Here is a 22006-nt window from a genome sequence, read left to right as displayed (position 1 = left end):
TCAATTTACTTGGTGTCAGTATAGCGGTCCCTCTCTTCAGCATATCCCCTCAAACCAGGAAAGAGATGTGACAAGAGCAGCTGATTGTCAGCACAGCACGGCGACCATTTTTATTTTAATGAAGTGGGGATTATTTAAATCCCCGCTTCTTTGACTATGCCGAGTAAACTACTTTACATGGCTCCGTCGACGGAGCCATGTAGTCTAGACGTACCCGATCTCTTTACCTTAACCTTATCATCGCTCCCCTTATAACAATTGTGTTGGGCCAGCAGACTGCCTCAGCCCATAATTCTTCAAGACTGAGATATGTACAAGCCTGGTGTGCTTCCCCTGCCCTACTGGCTGCCCTCCTGGCTGCCCTCCTGGCTGTACTGCCCTACTGGAACTTCCCTTGTCGACTGCGCCGTGTCTAGACTGCCCTGCTGTGCCGGATCAACTGATGGTCGGCACATCGTGGTGGCCATTTTTATTTTATTGAAGTGGGGATTATTTATATCCCCACTTCTTTGACTGTGCCAGTAAACTACTTTACATGGCTCCGTCGATGGAGCCATATAGTCTAGACGTAGCCATCATGAAAGGAGCTGGTAGGATGTTAATTGGGTAGCTAATTATAGCAGGGGTTGGGAATCTCAGGCTCCGGGGGCTAGATGTGGCGAGACTGAGGGCTCACCCCCAGCATTGGGGAGCCTGTGCTGGTGCTCCAGCCTCCCCGCCATCCCACCTCGGGGCTAAAGCACACAATATCTAATAGCCTGGGCCCCCCTAGGTTCTGGTGTATGAGGGAAGTGTAGGGGGTGTCTTCCTCCTCAGTCAGGAGCCATGTCTGTGAGGGCTTGTTTTTTTTGCTTTTCACTTGTGTGCAGCCCCTGACTGATTTTTCTATGGGTCAGCGACCCCCCCAACCCAAAAAAGGTTCCCCACCCCTGAATTAGGTAGATTTTGGTGTAATTGGTAAAACCTCTATCTACTATCTATTTGAGAGAGTTTGTGCATCTATCTGTCTGTGTGACTCTGTCCCGTCATCTGCGAGTTCGTTTGTTCAAGAATTCCTAAATAAGAACTAGGGCCACCAAATTTGTTACATAGCTTCCTCTTCTCCTAACTTAAAGCAAGGTCAGGTTTTGATTGTGCCAGGACAGTGGGATGTGACTGGAATTCAGTTGTTTCTCATAAAATGGAAAAGAAGGACAGTTATATTTCAGGGACAGTTTTATTGTATAATGACCATAGGGGGAAGCAAAGGGCCAGAGATGGGGACCGGGACAGTTATTACCCCATTGGGCCAGCAGGGGGCAGGTCTGGAGAAAATGACAGCGATCTACTATAAATCTATATATCTACTATATATTTGAGTGTGTCTGTTTGTCAGTTGCCCAGCCGAGGGACATGTACCCCTTCCCCGGCTGTGCCAGCTGCAGCGGCTATGGACTCGTGCTTCTCACCTGACCTCAAGCTGCTGCAGACTGCTACGAGAAAGGGCTAGGGTTGTCCTCTCTCACCAGAGCAGCCTGCATACTGAACGCTTGCAGCCCCACCCAGAGCAATGTTTTAACTGAAGAAAATCAAAACTTATTTAAGTTACGGTCTCAAGCAACACTGGGTAAATCTTCTAGTTATATAGAAAGTGAGAGCTAGTTCCAAACCCTGTATCCATTGCTCCCCCATTCCCAGTGGGAGAGATGGGCAGCAAATGAGATGTCAGAACTCATCATTTAAAAGGCCGAGGGTTTCTGGCTCATGAAATTAGATAATAGTCCTGATTCAGCTTTTAGCTACACTGCTGTAAATGAGTATAAATTCATTTAAGCCAATGAAATGATATCAATTTGAAACAGGCAAGATTAGAATCAAGTTTAGTTTATCTCCTATAAGTTATAAATGCAGTGGTCCAGATTCACCAGCATGCTCTGACTGCTTTGCAGTGCACTGATGATACAAAGCAGCCATAAACCCAGGCTAGCCAGCCAGTTAGAAGTCAGGTTTATGGCTGCTTTGTGTTGCCAGAGAGGCAAGAAGCAGCTGTAATGAGCCATTGAAATTAGCTCATTCAGAGTGTCTACTGCTCAAACTTCCCTTAGTGATGTTCCCATCAGAACGTTGCTTGAATTATCATCACCTTCTGATTATAAGGAATATACAGTTCTGAGAAAATGATTGTTGCAAAAATCACACACACACACATGAATAGGGGTATAGGTATCTTGCAAACATTGAAATCACTTAAGACAACTCTTGTGGCATATGATTATAACTCTTTCTGGAAAAAGTACTGTTTGATACAAAAATGTTTTACCATTTTCTCCGTATATGATTCAATACAGTAATACTTTTTGCTAGGTGATTGTGAAGTAGTGCCATGCCTGGAGGGGAGCAACATTTGTTAAATGTTTAAAATGCTGAGGTGCTTATTTCCTATTCCTTGCACATATGGCTCTTGCCTGTAGCGCTTCACACGGTGCTGTGGGTTCACTAGCTTCATGTTATTCATCCTCAAAAGTATATGCAAATGTACACCAGGGTGGGTAGGTTTTTGCTGATGACTTTCCTGAAGCAGATTCCAAACTGGGGCATGGAAATTCCCTTCTGACTACAAAAGGAAGCAGTATGAGTTTGAATGCCAAGAGAGCACGTTCAGAGCTGACCAGCATGATTCCTAGCACGTGGGAAATGACAGGTTTCTTAGCAAAGACTGTGAGAACTGCCTCAATGCAGGCTTCTATATTGGATGTGATAACATCTCCTGTCTTCTGATCCTCTGCTTGTGAGTTCCAGCACACACTGTGAGGCCATGGTTAAGGGGGCCATGTTAAGGCTCTCTGTATACCAGAATAAAAACACTGATTCCATCTCCCTCAAATAAATGGTGCTGAATAAGGATGTAAGCGGTTAATTGAGTAGTCAACTACCCGATAAACATTTGTTTATCGGGTAGTGGAGTTGCTTCCCCCTCTTGCCAGAGGGAGGAGGGAAGCAGGAATCAGTGCTGGAGGGAAGCCGGTTTAAAAGCTGGTTCCCCCCAGCACAGGCTCCATGGGGAGGCAGAACCGCAGTGGGAGGCGGGACGTGAGCTGGGAATCAGCTGATTCAGTTAGTCTAATGTGCATCTGCAGGCAATGATATGTGATTTTTATATGCCCAGAATATTCGAGGCGTTTTTTCAAATATATAAGACAACAGATGCTGCCCTGAACAGTGTAGAGAGCATGTTTCCCCCACAGCTTGTTACTGTCCTGTTGAACTTCCCCTCATTGTGATGGCAGGTTTTCTGCCTTTTCAACATTGGTCCCTGATCCAACCTTCTAATATTAGGTGGTGTTTCTGAATTGCACTGAATCACAGAGGCAATGTTTTCACCAGAAGGAAGCCCTGGAGGGAGAGAAGTCTGGAAATGCCAGTAATTATTTGAAGAACTGGATTACCTGTAAACACAGTCCACTCTTTGGAAATAGTAGGAAGGAATTTATTTTTTTCTGGAAGTTATTATGTAAACAGCAAAACAAATTTGAATTTTAGCTCATCTATTTATTGTTTTCATGTACCTTGCTTATATTGTTCTTTTTCTTTTCAGAGCCCCTTATGCTATTTTTCCCTAATTATTTTGATGACATAGGTCTTGTGTATATCTACACAATGGCAGAGTGTAACGTTTAGATAATTGAGACTGAAGGAGATGAGTTCCCTGCCATGCTCTGCCCCTCTTTGTGTCCCAGTTAACTACACACATGAAAATCTGAGTGACTGTTGATAGTAAAATACTTAGAAGAAGTACACCATATATACAGACAGTCCCCGGGTTACGTACAAGATAGGGACTGTTGGTTTGTTCTTAAGTTGAATTTGTATGTAAGTCGGAACTGGTACATATTGTAGGGGAAACTCTAGCCAAACATTTCTCCAGAGCTCAGTTTTATTCTCCCACACCTCACTTCCCTCAGTCCTTTATTCTCAAGCTGAGGTATCTGCTGAGAAAAGCCGCTCCACGTCTCCCTGGTCTACTGGGGAGGGGGCGCTAGCTTCGCATCTCCCTGGTCTGCTGGGGGGGAAGCAGCTAGTGCGGGGTTGCCTCACCCCGTTTGTAAGTAGGGATCCGATGTAAGTCGGATCCATGTAACCCGGGGACTGCCTGTACTTGAACATAAACCCATTCGTTTATAAGCTGACCCCCCAAACTTAGAGAAAAAATGGTAAAAAGTCACTGACCCGTTTATAAGCCGACTCCAGGGTAGACTTCCAGTCCCAGCTTGTCAGTGTGGGCTGATAGACGTGCAGGCTGCAGGCACAAAGCCTTTCAGCTCCCATTGGCTGCTGTTCGTTGTTCCCAGCCAGTGGGAGCTGAGAAGCTCCGTGCTTGTAGTCTGCATGTCCCTCAGACCGTGCTCCTTCCCACTCTCTGTGTGGTAGGCAGTGCTTTTTTGTGATGGTACTGCCTGGTACGCAGTACCGGCACCTCAAGTCAGAGCTCAACAACTTTTCCCCTGGAGTACTGGCACTATTTTTGTTTAAACAAACAAACAAAAAAAAGCACTGGCGGTAGACAAAGGCTGGCATTTATAAAGCAGCAAATGTCAGATGGCTTCCTTTCCAGGTCTGCACAGTTGTAAAGTGGAATGAGCAGTTTCCACTCACAAAGGTTTAACAGTGGAAAATATTTGCCTCGGGAAGCAATGCGGACTGAAAGATGTGCTGGCTGCTGGCACAGAGCCTCACTGGCAGCCAGTATGTCCTTCAGCCTGTGTTGCTTCCCATGGCTCAGGAAGAACCTGTTCATAAGCCGATCCCCATCTTCACAGTGGAATTTTTTTCCAAAAAAATTCAGCTTATGAACGAGTATATACCATAATCACAATGCTCTTCAAATTTCCTAATTTCCTTATTATTTGACTGCATCTTTGGTTCCATTTTTGCTGGACTTTTACCCGTGTAAGGATAAAAATGATTTCTTCAAACACACGTTAATATGGATTTCCTGTTCAGATGGACCAGGCAAAATGGTATAAAAACTGTATTAGACAACTATTTTCTAGACTGATTAATCTTGACTGAGAAACTAGTCTAGAAAATTATCTTCTGTCCTGGTTTAGCAGTGATTTTTACCTGGGTCACACTGACCAGGTCAACTATTTAATCTGTAATATTTACTTCCCTTCATCTAATTTCTAAAATACTATTAATCTGGTATCTAATTGCTGTACAGTACTAAAGAGTGTAGTCCCAGGGGTATATTCTCTCTCCTTCTCTGGTTCAGCAGCAAAAAAGAAGTGAAAATCACCCACATCTTCCCAGTAGAGGAATTTCCTGTCAATGGCAAAGACCACAATTGGGGCTTTTATGCAGTGTTGCCAACTCTCACAGTTTTATCACAAGTCTTGTAATAGATGGCATTTATTCACAAAGCTGCGGTACTCAGGGAATTATGTGAGAATCTCCTCTCTCATTTACCAAAAGTTGTTTTTCTGTCCCTCGGGGTTGTGGTGAAAAGCTTGAAAATATGATCCCCATGAGACTTATAATTCAGAAAGCAAATGAAATGAAACCCAAATGTATTGTTTTTATAAATCTCATAATTTTAAAGCATAATTTAATGGGTTTTTGCTTGACTTCCTCTGCCACAATGCCTCGTACAGAGAGTGTGCTGAGGCTGGGAAAGGCCAAGCAAAAAGTGTGGCTGAAACACTCAGTGCTTCAGCTTTTCCCTGCGCGTTAGACCAGCTGTTGCTTTAACCTGCACCAAGGCTGAGGACAGATAATCAGGAAATAAATGAGAGAATAATGCCCCCCAATTTGCAGAGTTTAAAATCATGAGAACAGGAGTTCTGGCTGTTAGTTTTTCTAGTGTGCACAAAACTCAGGTGTGGATGGGTACTCTTTGCTGAGCTTCCTCTATTCCTCCAAGTGGTATTTATCACTACTTCTCCATTGCTGTATGAAACTGGGAAAGCCTTTTCAGCCAAGCTCTTACCTGAGATGCACTTTAGCATAGGGCAGGGGTCGGCAGCCTTTTCAAACCAAAGAGCCAAACTACATTAAAATTCAGAACAAGTGGTCAACAAAAAGCTGTATCAGAATTCCCGTTTGCATGACTGAAAACATACAACTTATTATTGATAATTGATATAATGATTAATAGCATAAATGAACCATTGTTCTCACAGACTTTACTCAATAGGACTTCTGCTGCTGCATCTTTTCATTCATTTCTTTGAAGTTTACATCATAACTGATCAAATCCAGCTTCATGCACGCATTCAGACTGTCTTCTGTCAATCTTACGGTAGGAAGTTGGAGATGTGGGGGTGCAGGAGTCTGGGTTGGAGAGTATGAGGGGCTCAGGGCAGTGGGTTTGGGTGTGTGGGTGGTGCAGGAGTGTTATGCAGGAGTCTGGGGTTGTGGGAGTGAAGGCCTCAGGGCTGGGGGTTCAGGTGTATGATGGTGTGATGGGTGGACAAATCCTGACATCCCTGCTGGAGGCCTTTCAGCACCCTGGCCAGCAACAGGAGCAGTAGAGAGGTCCTCTGAGTAGAACAGCCAATCAGACTGCAGCAGGCTGATATAAAAGGAGCTTCTAGGCCAGAGCCTGTTACAGACAGTCCCCGGGTTACATACAAGATAGGGACTGTAGGTTTGTTCTTAAGTTGAATTTGTATGTAAGTCGGAACTGGTACATATTGTAGGGGAAACTCTAGCTAAACATTTCTCCAGAACTCAGTTTTATTCTCCCACACCTCACTTCCCTCAGTCCTTTATTCTCAAGCTGAGGTGTCTGCTGAGAAAAGCCGCTCCACGTCTCCCTGGTCTGCTGGGGGGGGGAGGGGGCGCTAGCTTCGCATCTCCCTGGTCTGCTGGGGGGAAGCAGCTAGTGCTGGGTTGCCTCACCCCATTTGTAAGTAGGGATCCGATGTAAGTCGGATCCATGTAACCCGGGGACTGCCTGTAGTTCTTTCCTGGAGCTCGACCTAGGTAGACCTCAGGACTGACTGGGGAACAGTAGCACTCTGGACAGGTCCGAGTGGGAGCTGGGCATCATACCTGGTCAGAGCCAGGTCCTGCAGCCGAGCGCTAGCCAAGAAGCCAAAGACAACCCTGCAGAACCCCAGACAAGAGGAACTCAACCACAAGGGCCTAGAGCAGTGGTTCCCAAACTTTTTTGCATCACACCCCCCTTTTTGATTTTTGAAAAACCCTTACGCTCCCCCCCCCCCCAAATAGCAGCAAAACTTGTTTAGCAAAAAAGGAACTGAACAGGGCAGCAAAACTTGATTGGGGGGGAGGGGAGGAGGCTGGATCGCCTCATGCCCCCCCAGTTTGGGAACCCATGACCTACAGAAAGGGCTGGGTGGGACAGCGTCCCAGGGAAGTGGTCCAGGGATGTGACAGCAACTAAGTACTTTGAAACTCAGTGGGTAACTGCTACTTATAGGGTCCCTGGCCCGAGACCCAGAAGAGTGGGCGGGCTTGGGTCTCCCACAATACCCCTGCAAGCCGCACCTGGGGAGATGTAAAGAAAAGGCCTGATCTCCAGCCATTTGGTTGATGCTGCCTCACCCGCAGACAGGTGAGTAGAGACTCTAAGGCTATGTCTACACTCGCGGCTTCTTGTGGCAGAAATATGCAAATGAGGCTAAGCGTGGAATATCGCGGAGCCTCATTTGCATACCTAATGAGCCACCATTTTAGCAGAAGAGGCACTTGCGCCAGAAGGAGCTGTCTACACTGCCCCTTCTTGTGCAAGAAAACCCCTCTTGCGCAATGCCGTTATGCTGATTATTTTCAGGAATAACGGCATTGCACAAGAGGGTTTTTCTTGTGCAAGAAAGGGCAGTGTAGACAGCTCCTTCTGGCGCAAGTGCCTCTTCTGCTAAAATGGCGGCTCATTAGGTATGCAAATGAGACTCCGCGATATTCCAAGCGTAGCCTCATTTGAATATTTCTGCCGCAAGAAGCCGCGAGTGTAGACATAGTAGCCTAAACCTCCCTTCAGCCATCAAGGGGCACTCGCATGAAGGGTGGACCCCGTTACAGATGGGCTCAGGGTTGGTGGGGGAAAGGTGCAGGCCAGATGGGGGCTGGGCCCCAATTGGGGGCTTGTTGGCCAGGCTTCATTTTTAAATAAAGTAAAGTATTATGTCCAACACAAAAGGTTTCAACATTGACTTTATTTATGGCAGGAGTGGGGAACCTTTTTTGGGTCAGGAGCCACTGAATTTGGGTGAAGGAGGCAGTTGTGAGCTGAGGCATGAGATGGGGTGCAAGTGTTTGGATTGTGACCTAGGGCAGGAGGGGATTGTGATCTGGGGAAGAAAATTGGGGTGCAAGATCTGGGAGGGAGTATAGGCTCAGGAGGGGGATAGAGGGCTTGGCTTAAGTGGAATAGGGGGTAGGAGTCGGGGGGGCAGAGGGCTGGGGTGTTAGAGGCAGGCTCTGCCCGGCAGACTTACCAGTGAGAGTCTAGGCCAGCAACCTAGCACATTTCTCAGGAGCCTTCCCTGCCCACTCCTACAGGTGGAATATCTGTACTGGAAAGCAGAATCTGGCTCACTGGCTTTCTTTTTAAAATAAAAGTGAAATAACTGAAAACACCATTTAAATTGGTCATTCAACACTACCTTAACCAAACAAGGGGCCCTTCACCAGTAAATCAGATTGTAAATTAGATTGTATCATGAAAAGGACACTGAAATACCTTGAGACAACCTGCTTGAGGAGCAAAAAAACCACCAAAAATTAACTGACTGTGCACCCTTAGTTGTCATCTGCCACCTCACACTGGAACCTATGTGGTGCATCATTAAGCAGTTACAACCCATACTCAGTGCGGCCCATACCCTGAGAGAAATCTCACACCACCACTTTTGACTTTTAAACAATCCTTCAACCTTGTCAAGCTCATCAGAAACAAGCTCCACACAGACCAAGACACTGCAATTCAAAGTGGCACCAGACTTGTCTGCAGTGAGAGATGCAACTTCTGCAGACCTATATATCTCCACTGCTACAATGATAATACCCACTACAATGCACCTGTCAAGATCCATAGGTTTTATACACATCTGTCATGACATGTGGAACCTCATCCAGTGCAATAAATGCCCCAGTAATGTGTGTGGGTGAAATGAAACCATTAATATGGTCTCTAACTAGCTCACACAGATGAACCATAACAAACAAAACCACCCTACCACCTGTGGATGAACACTTTTCACAGAATGATCACTCCATATCCAACCACTCTGTTCTCCGCCTCAAAAGAAACCTGCACAACATGTTCAAAAGATGAGCCTGGGAGCTTCAATTCATAACTTTGCTGGACACTAAAAATCAAGACACTGGATTTATGACTCATTACATCATTCTATAACCCATTCACTCTCCTTTGTCCAACAACTGAAGAGGTGTTAATTCCTCATTTCACCTTGAATTGTCTTTCACAACATCTGTTAACTTCCCTATTTAGCATAGTTACCTTAGCTATGATACATGGTGACACCTGGCCCAAAGAAGAACTCTGTGGAAGCTCAAAATCTTGTCACTCTCACCATAGATGTTCATTCAATAAAAAGATATTATCTCACCCACCTTGTATCTGAAATTAAGCATTTATCATATTTGTTAAAGTTGGTCTGATAGTTAAGATACTAGCCTTGGCTAAAGGAAGATGTAGTTTCAGTTTTCGGCTCTTTCACAACCTTCCTGTTCAAGACTCTTTGTCTTGAATTTTAAAGTGATTAATTTTTTAGTGTCCAAGTTATGTCACTGTAAATGTATCTGGTTTTCAGACAATGAGTGTGCAGCACTCCCGAAGAAATAGGGAAATATTGCATCCACTACAGCTTTAATTTATTGTTAGGCCAAACTATTTAACACACAGGATTCACAAGCCCTTATGCAGTGTTACCTTTGTTCTTTCAGGCAAACTCCCATTGCTTGAACATTTGGGAGGAAAGGAAAATCTGCTTGCAAGCAATTAATAGAACTGTGCAGATAAATTGTTTACAGCATTTGCTGTTAGTTTATAATAGCTTTAGAATCTCTCATTTTAATAAGCACTTACATTTATTGAAGCTATAAAAAATCTGAGTTTTAATGTTACCATTGCATTGTATTAGCTGAAATCTGACCAAGCATTACTGGATCAATAGAGACAAGACAAACAGGCTGTACTGGGTAACTGCTAATGTTAACATTATGAATCCCTTGAAAAAATATGCCTAGCTTTATTGTATTTTTCCATAACCCCCATTTTGGGAAATGTTAAGAAAGGAACATATCAAGAGTTTCAGGACTGCTTTGTCCCTCATGTGATTTGGAGGGAAACAAAGTTATGGAAAATGCTACAGTTAGCTCTCTGGGGAGGAAAGAAGATAAAGGATGTTTCTCTCTTTACAGCTGCTGTTTTTCCCTTACACAAAAATGTATGCAGCTCGATGGCCATATTGGAAAAAGAGAGACTGGCTAGAGAACAGTGGGAGGAGCCATGGTACAGCTGCTCTCAAATATATTTTCACTATCTTACAGGCTACATCTACACTGCAAGCTTTTTGTGCACAACCAGCTGTTTTTGCGCAAAAACGCATGGAGCATTCACACCTCAAATGCGCTTTTGTGCAAGTAAATCAATTGTTAAACAGCAGAACAGAGCACTTTTGCCGGTGTAGGTAAACCTCCTTTTACAAGGAATAACTCCTTTTTGCGCTAAAGCTATTGCGCAAAAAGGCAAGTGTGGACACTGCAGAGGGGTTTCTTGCGCAAGAAACCCCTATGGGAAAAAGCACAGGTGCTCTGATGGCCGTTCTGTGAATGGCCATCAGAGCTTTCTTGCGCAAGAGCGTCCATGCAGTGTGGACGCTCTTTTGCACAAAAGCACATCGCTTTTGCGATGTGCTTTAAGGTGTGGACATGCTCTTGCGCAATACGTCTTTGCGTAAAAACTCTTGAGCAAAAGGCTTCTTGCACAAGAAGCCTGCAGTGTAGATGTAGCCACACAGATTAAATTCTGTCTCTAAAAAAAATGAAATCGCATGAAGCATTCTTGAAACATAATTAACATCAGCATTCTGTGACTCCCTCTGGAGTGGATCACAGTGTGCGCCCAGTTAGCAATGGCAGCATGGCTGTAAGCTAGTTGTGTTGCTGTTTCTGGGGTGCTGGTTTGGAAAGGATCATGATTAAGGGAGGATTGCCTTGGGAAGCCATGGCTAGGGTTTCTTGTAGATCCCTAGTTGCTGGTCTGCTGGCTTGTTGCAGGGTTACAAAAAAACAATGGTGATGTGCAAGCTTGGGCTAGAGCATGGATTCAGAAACCCACCCTGACCCATGCGCAACAGCCAGAAGGGAGAGTACATCCCCACTGCCAAACTTTAAAATGGCTGTGATTGTGGCTTATTTTCTACCTCTTAGGGTATATCTACACTGCAATACTATTTCGAAATAACTTAGTCCGTGTCTACGCAGCAGGCAGTTATTTCGAAATTGCATGAAAATACTGTGAAGCTGGAGGACTTCTTACTCTGACTCCTGTAACCCTTATTGTATGAGGAGTAAGGGAAGTGGGAGGTAGAGTGCTCTGTTTCGAAATAAATGGTGTGTAGAGGCTCCCAATTTTGAAGTAATCTACGCAATTGACGTAGCTCAATTTGTGTAGCTTATTTCAAGTAAAGCCCTGCAGTGTAGACCAGTGTTTCTCAACCAGTGGTACGAGTACCCTCAGGGGTACTCGAGAAGTTTGTGTGATACATCAACACAACTGAAATTTGGGGAAAACTGAATTTTTGTTTTAAGTTTTACAGCACTTTATTATTTTTGTACTTTTTACTCCCAGAAATTTCATCGCCCTCCCGGCTATGATTAGGTTGTTTAAACAAATGTGTTGCAATGGTAGAAAAAATGTTTGCGTGTCTGAAAACTGTAGGTACTGGGGCTATTTATTTATTATTTTTTAAAGGGGTACTTTATTTAAAAAAAAAAGTTGAGAAACACTGGTATGGATGCACCCTATCTGTGCTGGTACTCAGGAGGAGAATATAGGTTCTGCTAGAATTTGTATGAGCTGCCTAGAAAGCCACAGTTCAATAGCTGCACATTTCCCTTGGAATATAAGTTGGAACTAAAGAGAGCAGGTCAGTGGGGACTATTTAAAGACCAGTGTGCTGCAGTATCCCAGATACTGGCTGACTATTGGCTTTGATGTAATTGGTGTTGAATAAAATATAGATGTAGTGCAAGTCCATTGGAGCATATGATCTTGCAGCTGACAGTCTTCCTCCAGGATGTAATGTTGGTTTTCAGTCAGCTGCTGGATGGGGGAAGGATGGCTGAAGTGGGTACTAATATCCAGTACACATAGTGTCTCATTCCTAAAGGCTAAGAGATTCTCTGTCACTGAGTATTGACTCTGTGTACAAAACCATGAGTGAAACTCACAGTGCTAGTGGGAAAAGATGTTTTATAACCCAGCAGATACAAATGGTCCATCCAGTTGCACCTAAGGAAACCTTTGTGGTGTGTACACATTTGCTTTCCTAATGGCCCCTTTCTTTCATTGCACCAAGGGAAGGATATGAGTAATACTGCAGTTGCCCTAAGTTATGGCTGGGAATTGACCCTCCATGTATCAGGGGCCCAGAACTACACAGTGCAAAGGTGAGATTTGTATCATCTTTGCAATTGTTTCCCTCTCCCAGCCCTCTGCCTTATCCTTTTAAAAAAAAAAAAAAAAATCTCATGGGGTATTCCTTGCTCATAGTCTAGGAACTGATCCTGCTTTACCAAAAGATCTGGCCAAGTTTTCCTGTAGATTAGGATTGTTACAGGAAATTGAGATTCAGTCAGAGCTATGCACCTAATTCCCTTAGTCTCCTGTGGAAATCCCAGCCTTCACTATTTCTGGAATTTTAGCAGATTATTACTCGAACTTCCTCTACTTGACCTGGTTTTCCTCTTACATCTGTACACACAGCAGATTAAACCATAAATTCTATACTAAAATATTTAAAAATATGCTATTGACTTTGTTTTGTGAATACAATAAATTCTAAATATGTAAGGAAGTTTTTGGTTTTATATAAATACTAGAAGACTTACCTGGAGTTGCTTGAGCCCCTTGAGGGCAGGAGGCTGAGCGTGTGAAGAGTGCAGGAGTCAGGGCATAGCGATATGGGGGGGCTTCAGTGCAGAAGGCTGGGAGGATTGGGGTGGAGGAGTCAGAGTTGAGGGGGTGAGGAGCTCACAGCAGGAGGCTGGGGGATGAGGAGCTGCTCAGGACAGATGGTGGGGAACACAGTGCGGGAGTTTGTGTGCAGACGTCAGGGCAGGGGGTTAGGAGGTGTGGGGAGGCTCCGGGGAGAGATTGGGGGATTCAGGACAGGGGATGGGATGGCCGGCAGCTGCTCCCTGGGCCTGAGGCACTTGCTGCTCCTCTGTGACCATTTATCAGTATAACTGACCCTGCTATCACGTCCCTTCCTTTCTGTTTAATGAGAAACAATCTCATTCCATGAACATCCCATTGTGGCGATAGAACAGAGCAGCAACTCCCAGCCAGCTAGGGGAGAAAAAAGAGCCTGCTTTCTTCATAGTGCCTGTTGAGCCAGGTCAGGGCTCAGAAGATATGGGGAAACAGACAGCTTTGGGTTGTTGCAGGGGTGAGACGGGCTTATAAGGACTAGTGGGGGAGGACAGACTGAGGCTGAGTGGGAGTTGAGGCACAAGATCAAGTGGCAAGGGAGGTGCACGGCCATATGGGGACAGAAAGGGGGTGCAGCACTCTCATATGGGAATTGGTGTCTAAGTGGGAGTGGAGGGACATGTGGATAGGGGTGCAAAGACACACGGGGAGAGGGGCAGATGAGCCTGATTGAATGGGAGCGGCTAGGAGTCAACTATGGTCTTCATGTGGAAAGCTCCCTAAGAATCCCTCCTCGCACTCTGAACCCCCTCAAAAAAAAAAAAAACCCACCCCCGTTTCATATTTTTCCACTCATATCCAACAATCCTTTCAAGCTCACACCCAGGCTCCTTCCCAGCAGTTGCTTTCCTCTCCCTCAGCTTCTCCAGTACCACATCTTCCTCAAGCCTTTGTGCTGCTTCTGATGGATGCAGGCAATATGGTTCTGTATGGTAGTTTAAATTAATTATTACTTAGAGTGTTGGATTAATATGCCTAGTAAGGAATCTATTTCTCAAAAAATGTTTCCTTAATTTTTTTGTTTGTGCTGTTACGGACATACTTGCTGACAGATATTTTAAAATAAAACTACCAAAAATAATTGAAACTGATGTGATTATATTGTGTTATTCTTACAAATACCACATGTGGATGCAGAATTTGAAAAAAATCGTGCATAGAATTTTTAATATTTCAGTGCGGAATTCCCCCAGGAGTAGTACCTGAGGGTATGTCTACACTACCCCTCTAGTTCGAACTATTGGGGGTAATGTAGTCATCCGCACTTGCAAATGAAGCCCGGGATTTGAATTTCCTGGGCTTCATTTGCATGAAGCCGGCCGGCGCCATTTTTAAATGCTGGCTAGTTCGGACTCCGTGCTGCGCGGCTACACGCGGCACGGACTAGCTAGTTCGGATTAGGCTTCCTAATCCGAACTAGCTGTACGCCTCAGGAAGCCTAATCCAAACTAGCTGGTCCGTGCCGCGTGTAGCCGCGCGGCACGGAGTCCGAACTAGCTGGCATTTAAAAATGGCGCCGGCCGGCTACATGCAAATGAAGCCCGGGAAATTCAAATCCCGGGCTTCATTTGCAAGTGCAGATGACTACATTACCCCCAATAGTTCGAACTAGCGGGGTAGTGTAGACATACCCTGAGAGTGTTTGGGTGTGAAGAGGAAAGGGATTGCTGGATGAGAGCTGAAGGAGAGGAAGGCGAAAGCCCAGAGAATATGAGTGAGACTGGGGCCCACCATCTGGAAAAGTAAAATGAAAAACAGCAAAATGTTAAAGACTGGAAGAAGCATGGTTTAGCATTCTTAATGTAAACCTGGGGGCTAGAAACATCTGAGTTTTATGGTTGGCTGGCGACAAACTACTCAACCTCTTTATCTGAATTTTTTTCATTTGTGAGACTGGGTCAAGTATGCAATAAAGACAGTTGGGCTATGTCTACACTGGCGGGTTCTTGCGCAAGAACTCTTGCACAAGAACACATCCACACTGCCATGTGCTTTTGCACAGGAGCATCTATGGCAGTGTGGACGCTCTCCTGCGCAAGAAAGCTCTGATGGCCATTTTAGCCATAGGACTTTCTTGCGCAAGAAACCCCTGCCAAGCATCCATACTGCCCTCTTGCACAAGAGCTCTTGCACAAAAGGGCTTACGCTCTTTTCTAACAAGTGTAGCTCTTGCGCAAGAAGCCCTGTCATCCGACACTGTACTGTAAATCTTCTTGAGCAAGAGCGGGCGAGCAGTGTGGACACTCTGCGGGTTCTTGCACAAGAACCCACCAGTGTAGACATAGCCTTGGTGTGTGAAGAGTGGTATGAAGATAAATAGTACTGTCAACTGATCTTCTATGAAAAAGACCTTTGATTCACTTTCTCATTTTTATCTTACGCACTGTTATGCGTCTGCAGTGCACACGATCACTACCCTCCTGTGGTATCTAGAACAATCTTTCTAAGCAGCTAACTACTTCTCCTACATTTCTTGCAGAATCCAAGTAGACAATCTGAGGGCCTGTGAGTTGCTAAGTGCATATTTTTTTCTACTTAGAGGGGGATGGAAAGCCCATATAATGCATGGGGGGGGGGGGGGCAGAAAACACTGACTTTAAAAAAAATCAGATTTCCCTTTTCATTGTTCCATAGTAGAGTGTAGTAGTTTGCAGACACATCCCATCAAGAAACAGGCAGGAAACATAACTTCCTACACTAGTGGATGGCACAAGATCTATATAGAACTCGAGTGCTATGATGGCTGAGTGGCTTGTTGGTCCTCTTCTCCCATAGCAACATGTCGGACGAGCCATTTCCAGTGGCTGTTTCTCCTTGTGGCTATACAACAGCAGCACCAGATGGTACCTAATGGGAGGTATTTTCCTTGAGTTACCTGATTGGTTAACCACAAGGTTAACAGGTAGCATATTGCAGACTTTAAGCTTCTATCTGTCCCTGTCACCAACCCCACATGTGGCTCTTTGGCCAGTTGAATGTGGCTAGTTCACTATAGCAGTAGCCACTATTGTGGCTATTGCTTCAGAACTGGTTGCACACTATGGCTCTAGTGTTAATGTTTGTCCCCGAACCGGTATGCATTTTCTTCTTACGGACTGAGGTGGCTGATCAGGCTGTCTCTTGATGTAAATGTTTAAGGAGAAGTGTAGTGCTGGTGGAGTAAGAAGGACTAATACTGAAGTGCCACATATATGGTAATTTTAATAACTAAAGCTACCTGTTCTGCTTTAGAGTGGAGAATGGATTGAAGAGTTCGAAGGGATGAGACTGGTCTCTGACATGGGTGTTCATAATATAAAAGGAGCTTCTTGTGAGTTACTCTAATTACCCTGAACTCAGCTGACAGTAGGAATGTGAAAGGTTAACTGGCAAGCATTGCCCTTAACAGGTAATGCTTCCCAGTTCTGGTTAACCAGTGGGGGCTGGAGCAGCTCCCCGCCTGCCGGGCACAGGGGGCTGCTCCACTGCCACATCAAGGGCTGCTCTGGTCATCCTGTTAACCAATTAAAGAGGTCAGGTGTGTGTATGTGTGTGGGGGGGAAGTGCTACAGCCCAGCTGTGGTGGGCCGGGGTGCAGGTCAGCCCGGAATACCCCCCTCTCGTGTCAGCCCAGAATACCCCCCCTCTCCCGTGTCCAGGTCAGCCCGGAATACCCCCCTCTCGTGTCAGCCCAGAATACCCCCCCTCTCCCGTGTCCAGGTCAGCCCGGAATACCCCTCTCTTGTGTCAGCCCAGAATACCCCCCCTCTCCTGTGTCCAGGTCAGCCCGGAATACCCCCCTCTCCCGTGTCTAATACCGATTTTATCCCTACTTGGCAAGAAAATAGGTTAAATGGGTCTCATCATAAGTCTTAACGTTTACTGGACTCGTTCTGGAAAGCAGCTCCCAGATATGTGTGTCCCAGGCTGTGGTTTCATGCCACCTGAATTCCTGTATGTACTAAACATTCTCTTAAAGTACAGCACTGTTGGTTTGAGATTTTTTTTTTCACCAAATTTGGGATTAAAAAATCCTCACTGAAAATTAAATAATTTTCCTGCTACATTGAAAATGACAGGTTCTGTTCTGTTTGATAAAACACCAGAAGATAAGGTTTAAGGGCATCCAGTTTTGCAATTTTCAGACACCATTACAGATGAGACACTCTGAGGTTAGATTTGAAAGAGGAAGGACCAGTGCTTTCAACTCTTGTCTAGACTAGTGATTTTGGTCCTGCTGTAACTCAAGTTAATTGAATAAGGTGATCACCACAGCAAGAAACCTTTGTGGCTGGGAACAGGTTGTTCCTGTGTAGTTAATTAGTTTATTGACACATTCTCAAATTAAAACAACAAAATTGCTCTCAGTATGACCTCAGGGTGCATATCAAGCAATAATGTTACCTAATGTTTAGAACTGGGTAGGGTGTCAGTTCTCCTGAGTTCTATTCCCATTACTGCTACGGATGTGTTGTGACCCTGGATAATTTCTGTGCACCTTAGCTCTTCATCTCTACAATGGGTATGATAATATTTACCAATCTCACTTTTATGTTGTGAATTTTCACAAAATGGGTAAAATACTGTGAGATTCTCAAATTTAAGGTGTTAGGAATTCTATTTATATTTAAATTTAAATTACTCAAGGAAATAACTTGGACATTTTATAGAGGAGATCTTATATATAAAAAGCAGCTTGAGGGATAGTAACAATATCTGTTTCAGAGGCTGGAGAGGGATGGCAGGAGACAAATCGCTTGATCATTGTCTTGGTCCACACTCTCTGGGGCACCTGGTGCTGGTCACTGTCGGTAGACAGGATACTGGGCTAGATGGACCTATGGTCTGACCCAGTACAGCCGTTCTTATGTTCTTATGTTATCTCTAACTCTTACAGACGCTCTAGACATTCGCTTTCAGAATACTTTCAAAGACTTAGTTGCTATTTGAATGTGTAGGTGTTTACTTTCAGATGTTTCTTTTAAAATAAGGACTGCAATACACTTTTCTGATACTTGGTTTATATTTGGAGGCACAGGCTTGCTACAGGAAGTGGTATATCTGGTGAGTCAAGGAGCTGACCCAGATGAGATTGGATTAATGAATATAGATGAACAACTTCCCGTCCTAGAGTATCCTCAGCCTGGTCTGGACATCATCAAGGTACAGTTGATCTCACTGAAAGCCTTTCAGCATTCATTTGCTTTATGTATTACTATTCCCTTCCATACCATTTTTGTCCTTTTTGTTACTCAACCTGCTCAGTTTGTTTTCATGATTCAGAATGTTATTGGTTTATTATTTTAAAAATATTATAATTTATTCTATTTTGTTTTGGTTTTGCATATGTTACTCTGAGATCTAAACACTTTGATGGAAGTGCTCTGAATATAAAAGCCACCCTTCTTTCTTTTGCTTAGCTAAGTAGAGGTGATTCAAATCAGGTAGCTCTGGATTGTTCATTAGCTTCGCCTTTCCTGGCTGGATCTGCATAGAAGTTTCTGCCAGGAGGTGAAATATAAAACATGGATGTTTCTAAGGTGATTTGGGGAGTATAAAATATTCTGCATAAGATGCCATCTGCACTGTCGAAAAGTGGTCATGAGGATTAGTGACTTTCACCTACTAGTGGAATATCTTCAGAGATCAGTCTTGGGGATAATCTTATTTAATGACTTTTGCACAAAAAGTTGGAGTGTGCGAATAAAATCTGCAGAAAATACAAAGTTGGGAAGTATTGCCATTGTGGATGAGGACCAGAATATCATATATGAATATCTGGACAACCCTGTAAACTAGAGTAATAAAAACAGGATGATATTTAATAATGCAAAGTGCAAGGTGCACTTAGGGACAACAACAGGATTTTTGCTATAAGCTGGAGACTTATCAGTCTAGAAGCAACAGTACAGAAGAAAGTTGATCAGAGGTTGATCTGTGAGTCTGCAAGGTGATGTGACGAGAAAAAGACTAATGCAATTCTGGGAAGCCTCTGGCGAAGTACTTCCAGTAGAGATATGGATCTGTTATTGCCATTATACAAGGCATTGGTAAGATCTCATCTGGAACGCTATGTGCAATTCTGGTCTCCCATGTCTATGAAAGATGAATTCAAACTGGAACAGGTCCAGACAAGGGCTACTAGAATGATCAGAAGAATGGAAAGCCTACTATGTGAGATGGGAATCAAAAAACTTGGGTAGTTTAGCCCAACCAAAGGAAGGCTGAGGGGAGATAGGGTTGTTCTCTCTAAACACACGAGAGGGATAGATACCAGGGAGGGAGAGAAGTTACTTAAGTTAAAGTTGGTAAAGACATTTAGAGTAGGATTTGCAAAAGTGCTCCACATCCAGCTAATTCTGTACCTATTGATATTAGCTTAAATAGAAGCAGAATTAGGTGGTTCCAGAGTATTTTTGAAAATCCCTCTCCTCATCTTGAACAACCCATGGCAAAAGAAATGCAAGAGGGTTGCAAATGACCAATTGCTGGAAAACCCTGTTCTCTTGTGATCTTTGGAAACAAATGCGAACCAGTGATTAAATTCTTAGTCCAGAATCCTCATTTGATTGAGCAATGAGTTTGTGAATGTAAAGCAGTGCAGTAAGGATACCTTAAGTTTGACAATTTAGGGAAAATGCCAGCCAATTTATATGCACTGAGAAATGTTTTCTTCTTCAATTTTTTTAGGAGCTCACATCTCCTCGCCTCATAAAAAGCCACTTACCCTATCGATTTTTGCCTTCAGACCTCCATAATGGCGATTCTAAGGTAAAAATGAATTAGTGTTTGATTAGCTAGTGCTTGGATAGCTTGCGAAGTGAAGGAAATACACTTTTATTAAGATGTGCTGTTTGCATTTTCACAGGTAATATACATGGCTCGCAACCCCAAAGACCTGGTAGTATCCTATTACCAGTTTCACCGCTCCTTAAGAACCATGAGCTACAGAGGAACATTTCAAGAATTTTGTCGAAGGTTTATGAATGACAAGTGTAAGGAACTTTTCTTGGTGTATGATGCAATCTGTTATCCATTTGTTTTTACCTCTGCATTCCATTTATTAATATAGTACTGGTATATGCAAGCCCACTGCTGGGGGTAGACGGGAAAAGGAGGCAACTGCTCTCAGTCCCAGTGATTTGAAGGGGCCCAGAGCTTCTAGCTGCTGCCAGTGCTATTGTGGAGCCCTGGGCCCTTTACATTGCTGTCAGATAACTTTATGGCACACTCCAGAGCCCCAGGCAGTGCACTCTGGACAGCGTGGGGTAGGGGAACAATCGGACTGGCGCTAAAAGCTGGCTGCCCCAGCCCCCTCCTTTGCCCTGGGCCCCAGCGAGTCTGTCGGCTTGCGGGGGTACATGATTTTATTTTTGGTGATGTTTCAGTTGCTTCATGGATTTCATTGCTTGGATTTGCTCTGGACCCAAGTGAAGAGTGAAAGTTTTTGTCATAGTGAAGCAGAAGGGATCCAGTATTTTAAAATCAAGGGCATTAAGTATTGTAAAATTAAGGGTATTTTAGGGTGTTTTATGCTTTTCTCTGAAATATATTGTTCTGGCCACTATGGGAAAGAAGATACTAGACAAGATGGACTATTGATCTGTTCCATGATGGCAGTTTCTATAGGCAGTTGTCAATTGTGTATTTTTAGCTCCAGCTATGACTTAACTGTTTCACACTCACAAATATGTAGCTGTAGGCAACTAGTACTTTAAATGCAACCTAGCCCAGGGTAGGTTAAAACTCAGTGCTGCTGACGGGCAGGTTAGTAATGCAGCAGGGATGCATCATGCAGCATCTTCAGGTAAAACCACTCATTGGCTGTTAATCAAATCGCTGTGTAGCAACTGGCGGATCCCAGGCAGCAAGCTTTCATTGGAGATCAACTTTGAGTAGTCATTGCATGCCGTCTCCCTGTAAGATTCATGAATGCTTCCATAGGAAGGAAGAATGAGTCAGTGGAGGTTAATAACAGGCTTCATAAACTGTTGTTTTCTTCTGTGGGTTTGCAGTATGGGGGAAAATCACCCTGTGTCCATGCCATTTATCTCCAACTTGCCGTACTCTCACCCTGAGTGTTGGGGCCTCGTGAAGGGGTTTCAATGTAGATGTAGGGGCAAGAAGCATAAGGAGAGCATTCCACAAAAGTGCATCTCTCCCCTCGTATAGGCAGGTGTTATGTGTAATAGATACCTTCCTACACCAGTTCAGGAGTCATGACACAGGCATGTGATTTATCCCAAAATCCCAGTATCAGAGTCAGTAAAATATGACATCACTGTCTGTGTTCCTATAACTGTGCTAATGGGGCTTTTTGCAGTGCAATACTTTTAACTAAGAACCATGTCATGTCTGCTGTTTGTTTACCTGAGGGGGAATGAAAGGAGCAGAAAATCTGATGCTTTGGCCAAAGTATTGCAGAATGAATAGGCCTGAGCCCACATGACATTCTCCCTCCATCCCTCTTACCTCCTAGCCCTGTGGCAACCCCTCCTCACGCATTCTCTTCATGATGGCTCTTTTAGTTTCTAGGTATGGGGATGAAGTCAGAGAGCAGCTTCATTCTGTGGCATTGTGCTCTGAAGATCTGAAGGGCTTTCCTCACATAAGCTAATGTTTTGGGTTAGGAGCAGCCAAACTGTTCTGTATGACACATTTTGCTTAACCAATTTGTAACCCTCATGTAAATGCTTATTTAGAAGTATGTGGAATAATAATAATAATAATAATAATAATAGTGTTCAAAATGCCAGGTTTTTTTTAATATACCACTAAATACATTAAAAATGGTTCTGTTTTGCTGAAAAAATAACTATGTTCCCTGAATTTTTATATGAA

General features: G+C 44.1%; 1 protein-coding gene across 3 annotated transcripts in view; it reads left to right on the top strand.

The window, feature by feature from the left end:
- The window catches only part of SULT4A1 (sulfotransferase family 4A member 1), a 41738-nt gene that overhangs the window by 7911 nt on the left and 11821 nt on the right, over positions 1-22006 (top strand). For 2 of the 3 annotated variants that reach the window (XR_016347168.1, XM_075899579.2), the window contains exons 2-4: positions 18198-18328; positions 19856-19936; positions 20034-20160. Coding sequence is in view for 2 of the 3 variants with exons in the window: in XM_075899579.2 (XP_075755694.1) it covers positions 18198-18328; positions 19856-19936; positions 20034-20160 (339 nt within the window). In the remaining variant the exon portion in view is untranslated. The remainder of the gene's footprint in view (positions 1-18197; positions 18329-19855; positions 19937-20033; positions 20161-22006) is intronic. The other variant, XM_006127724.5, reaches the window with a different exon arrangement.

Source organism: Pelodiscus sinensis, chromosome 1 (genome assembly GCF_052426305.1).
Source record: "Pelodiscus sinensis isolate ZL-2025 chromosome 1, ASM5242630v1, whole genome shotgun sequence".
Lineage (NCBI taxonomy): Eukaryota > Metazoa > Chordata > Testudines > Trionychidae > Pelodiscus > Pelodiscus sinensis.
This window is presented reverse-complemented; position numbering and strand designations above follow the sequence as displayed.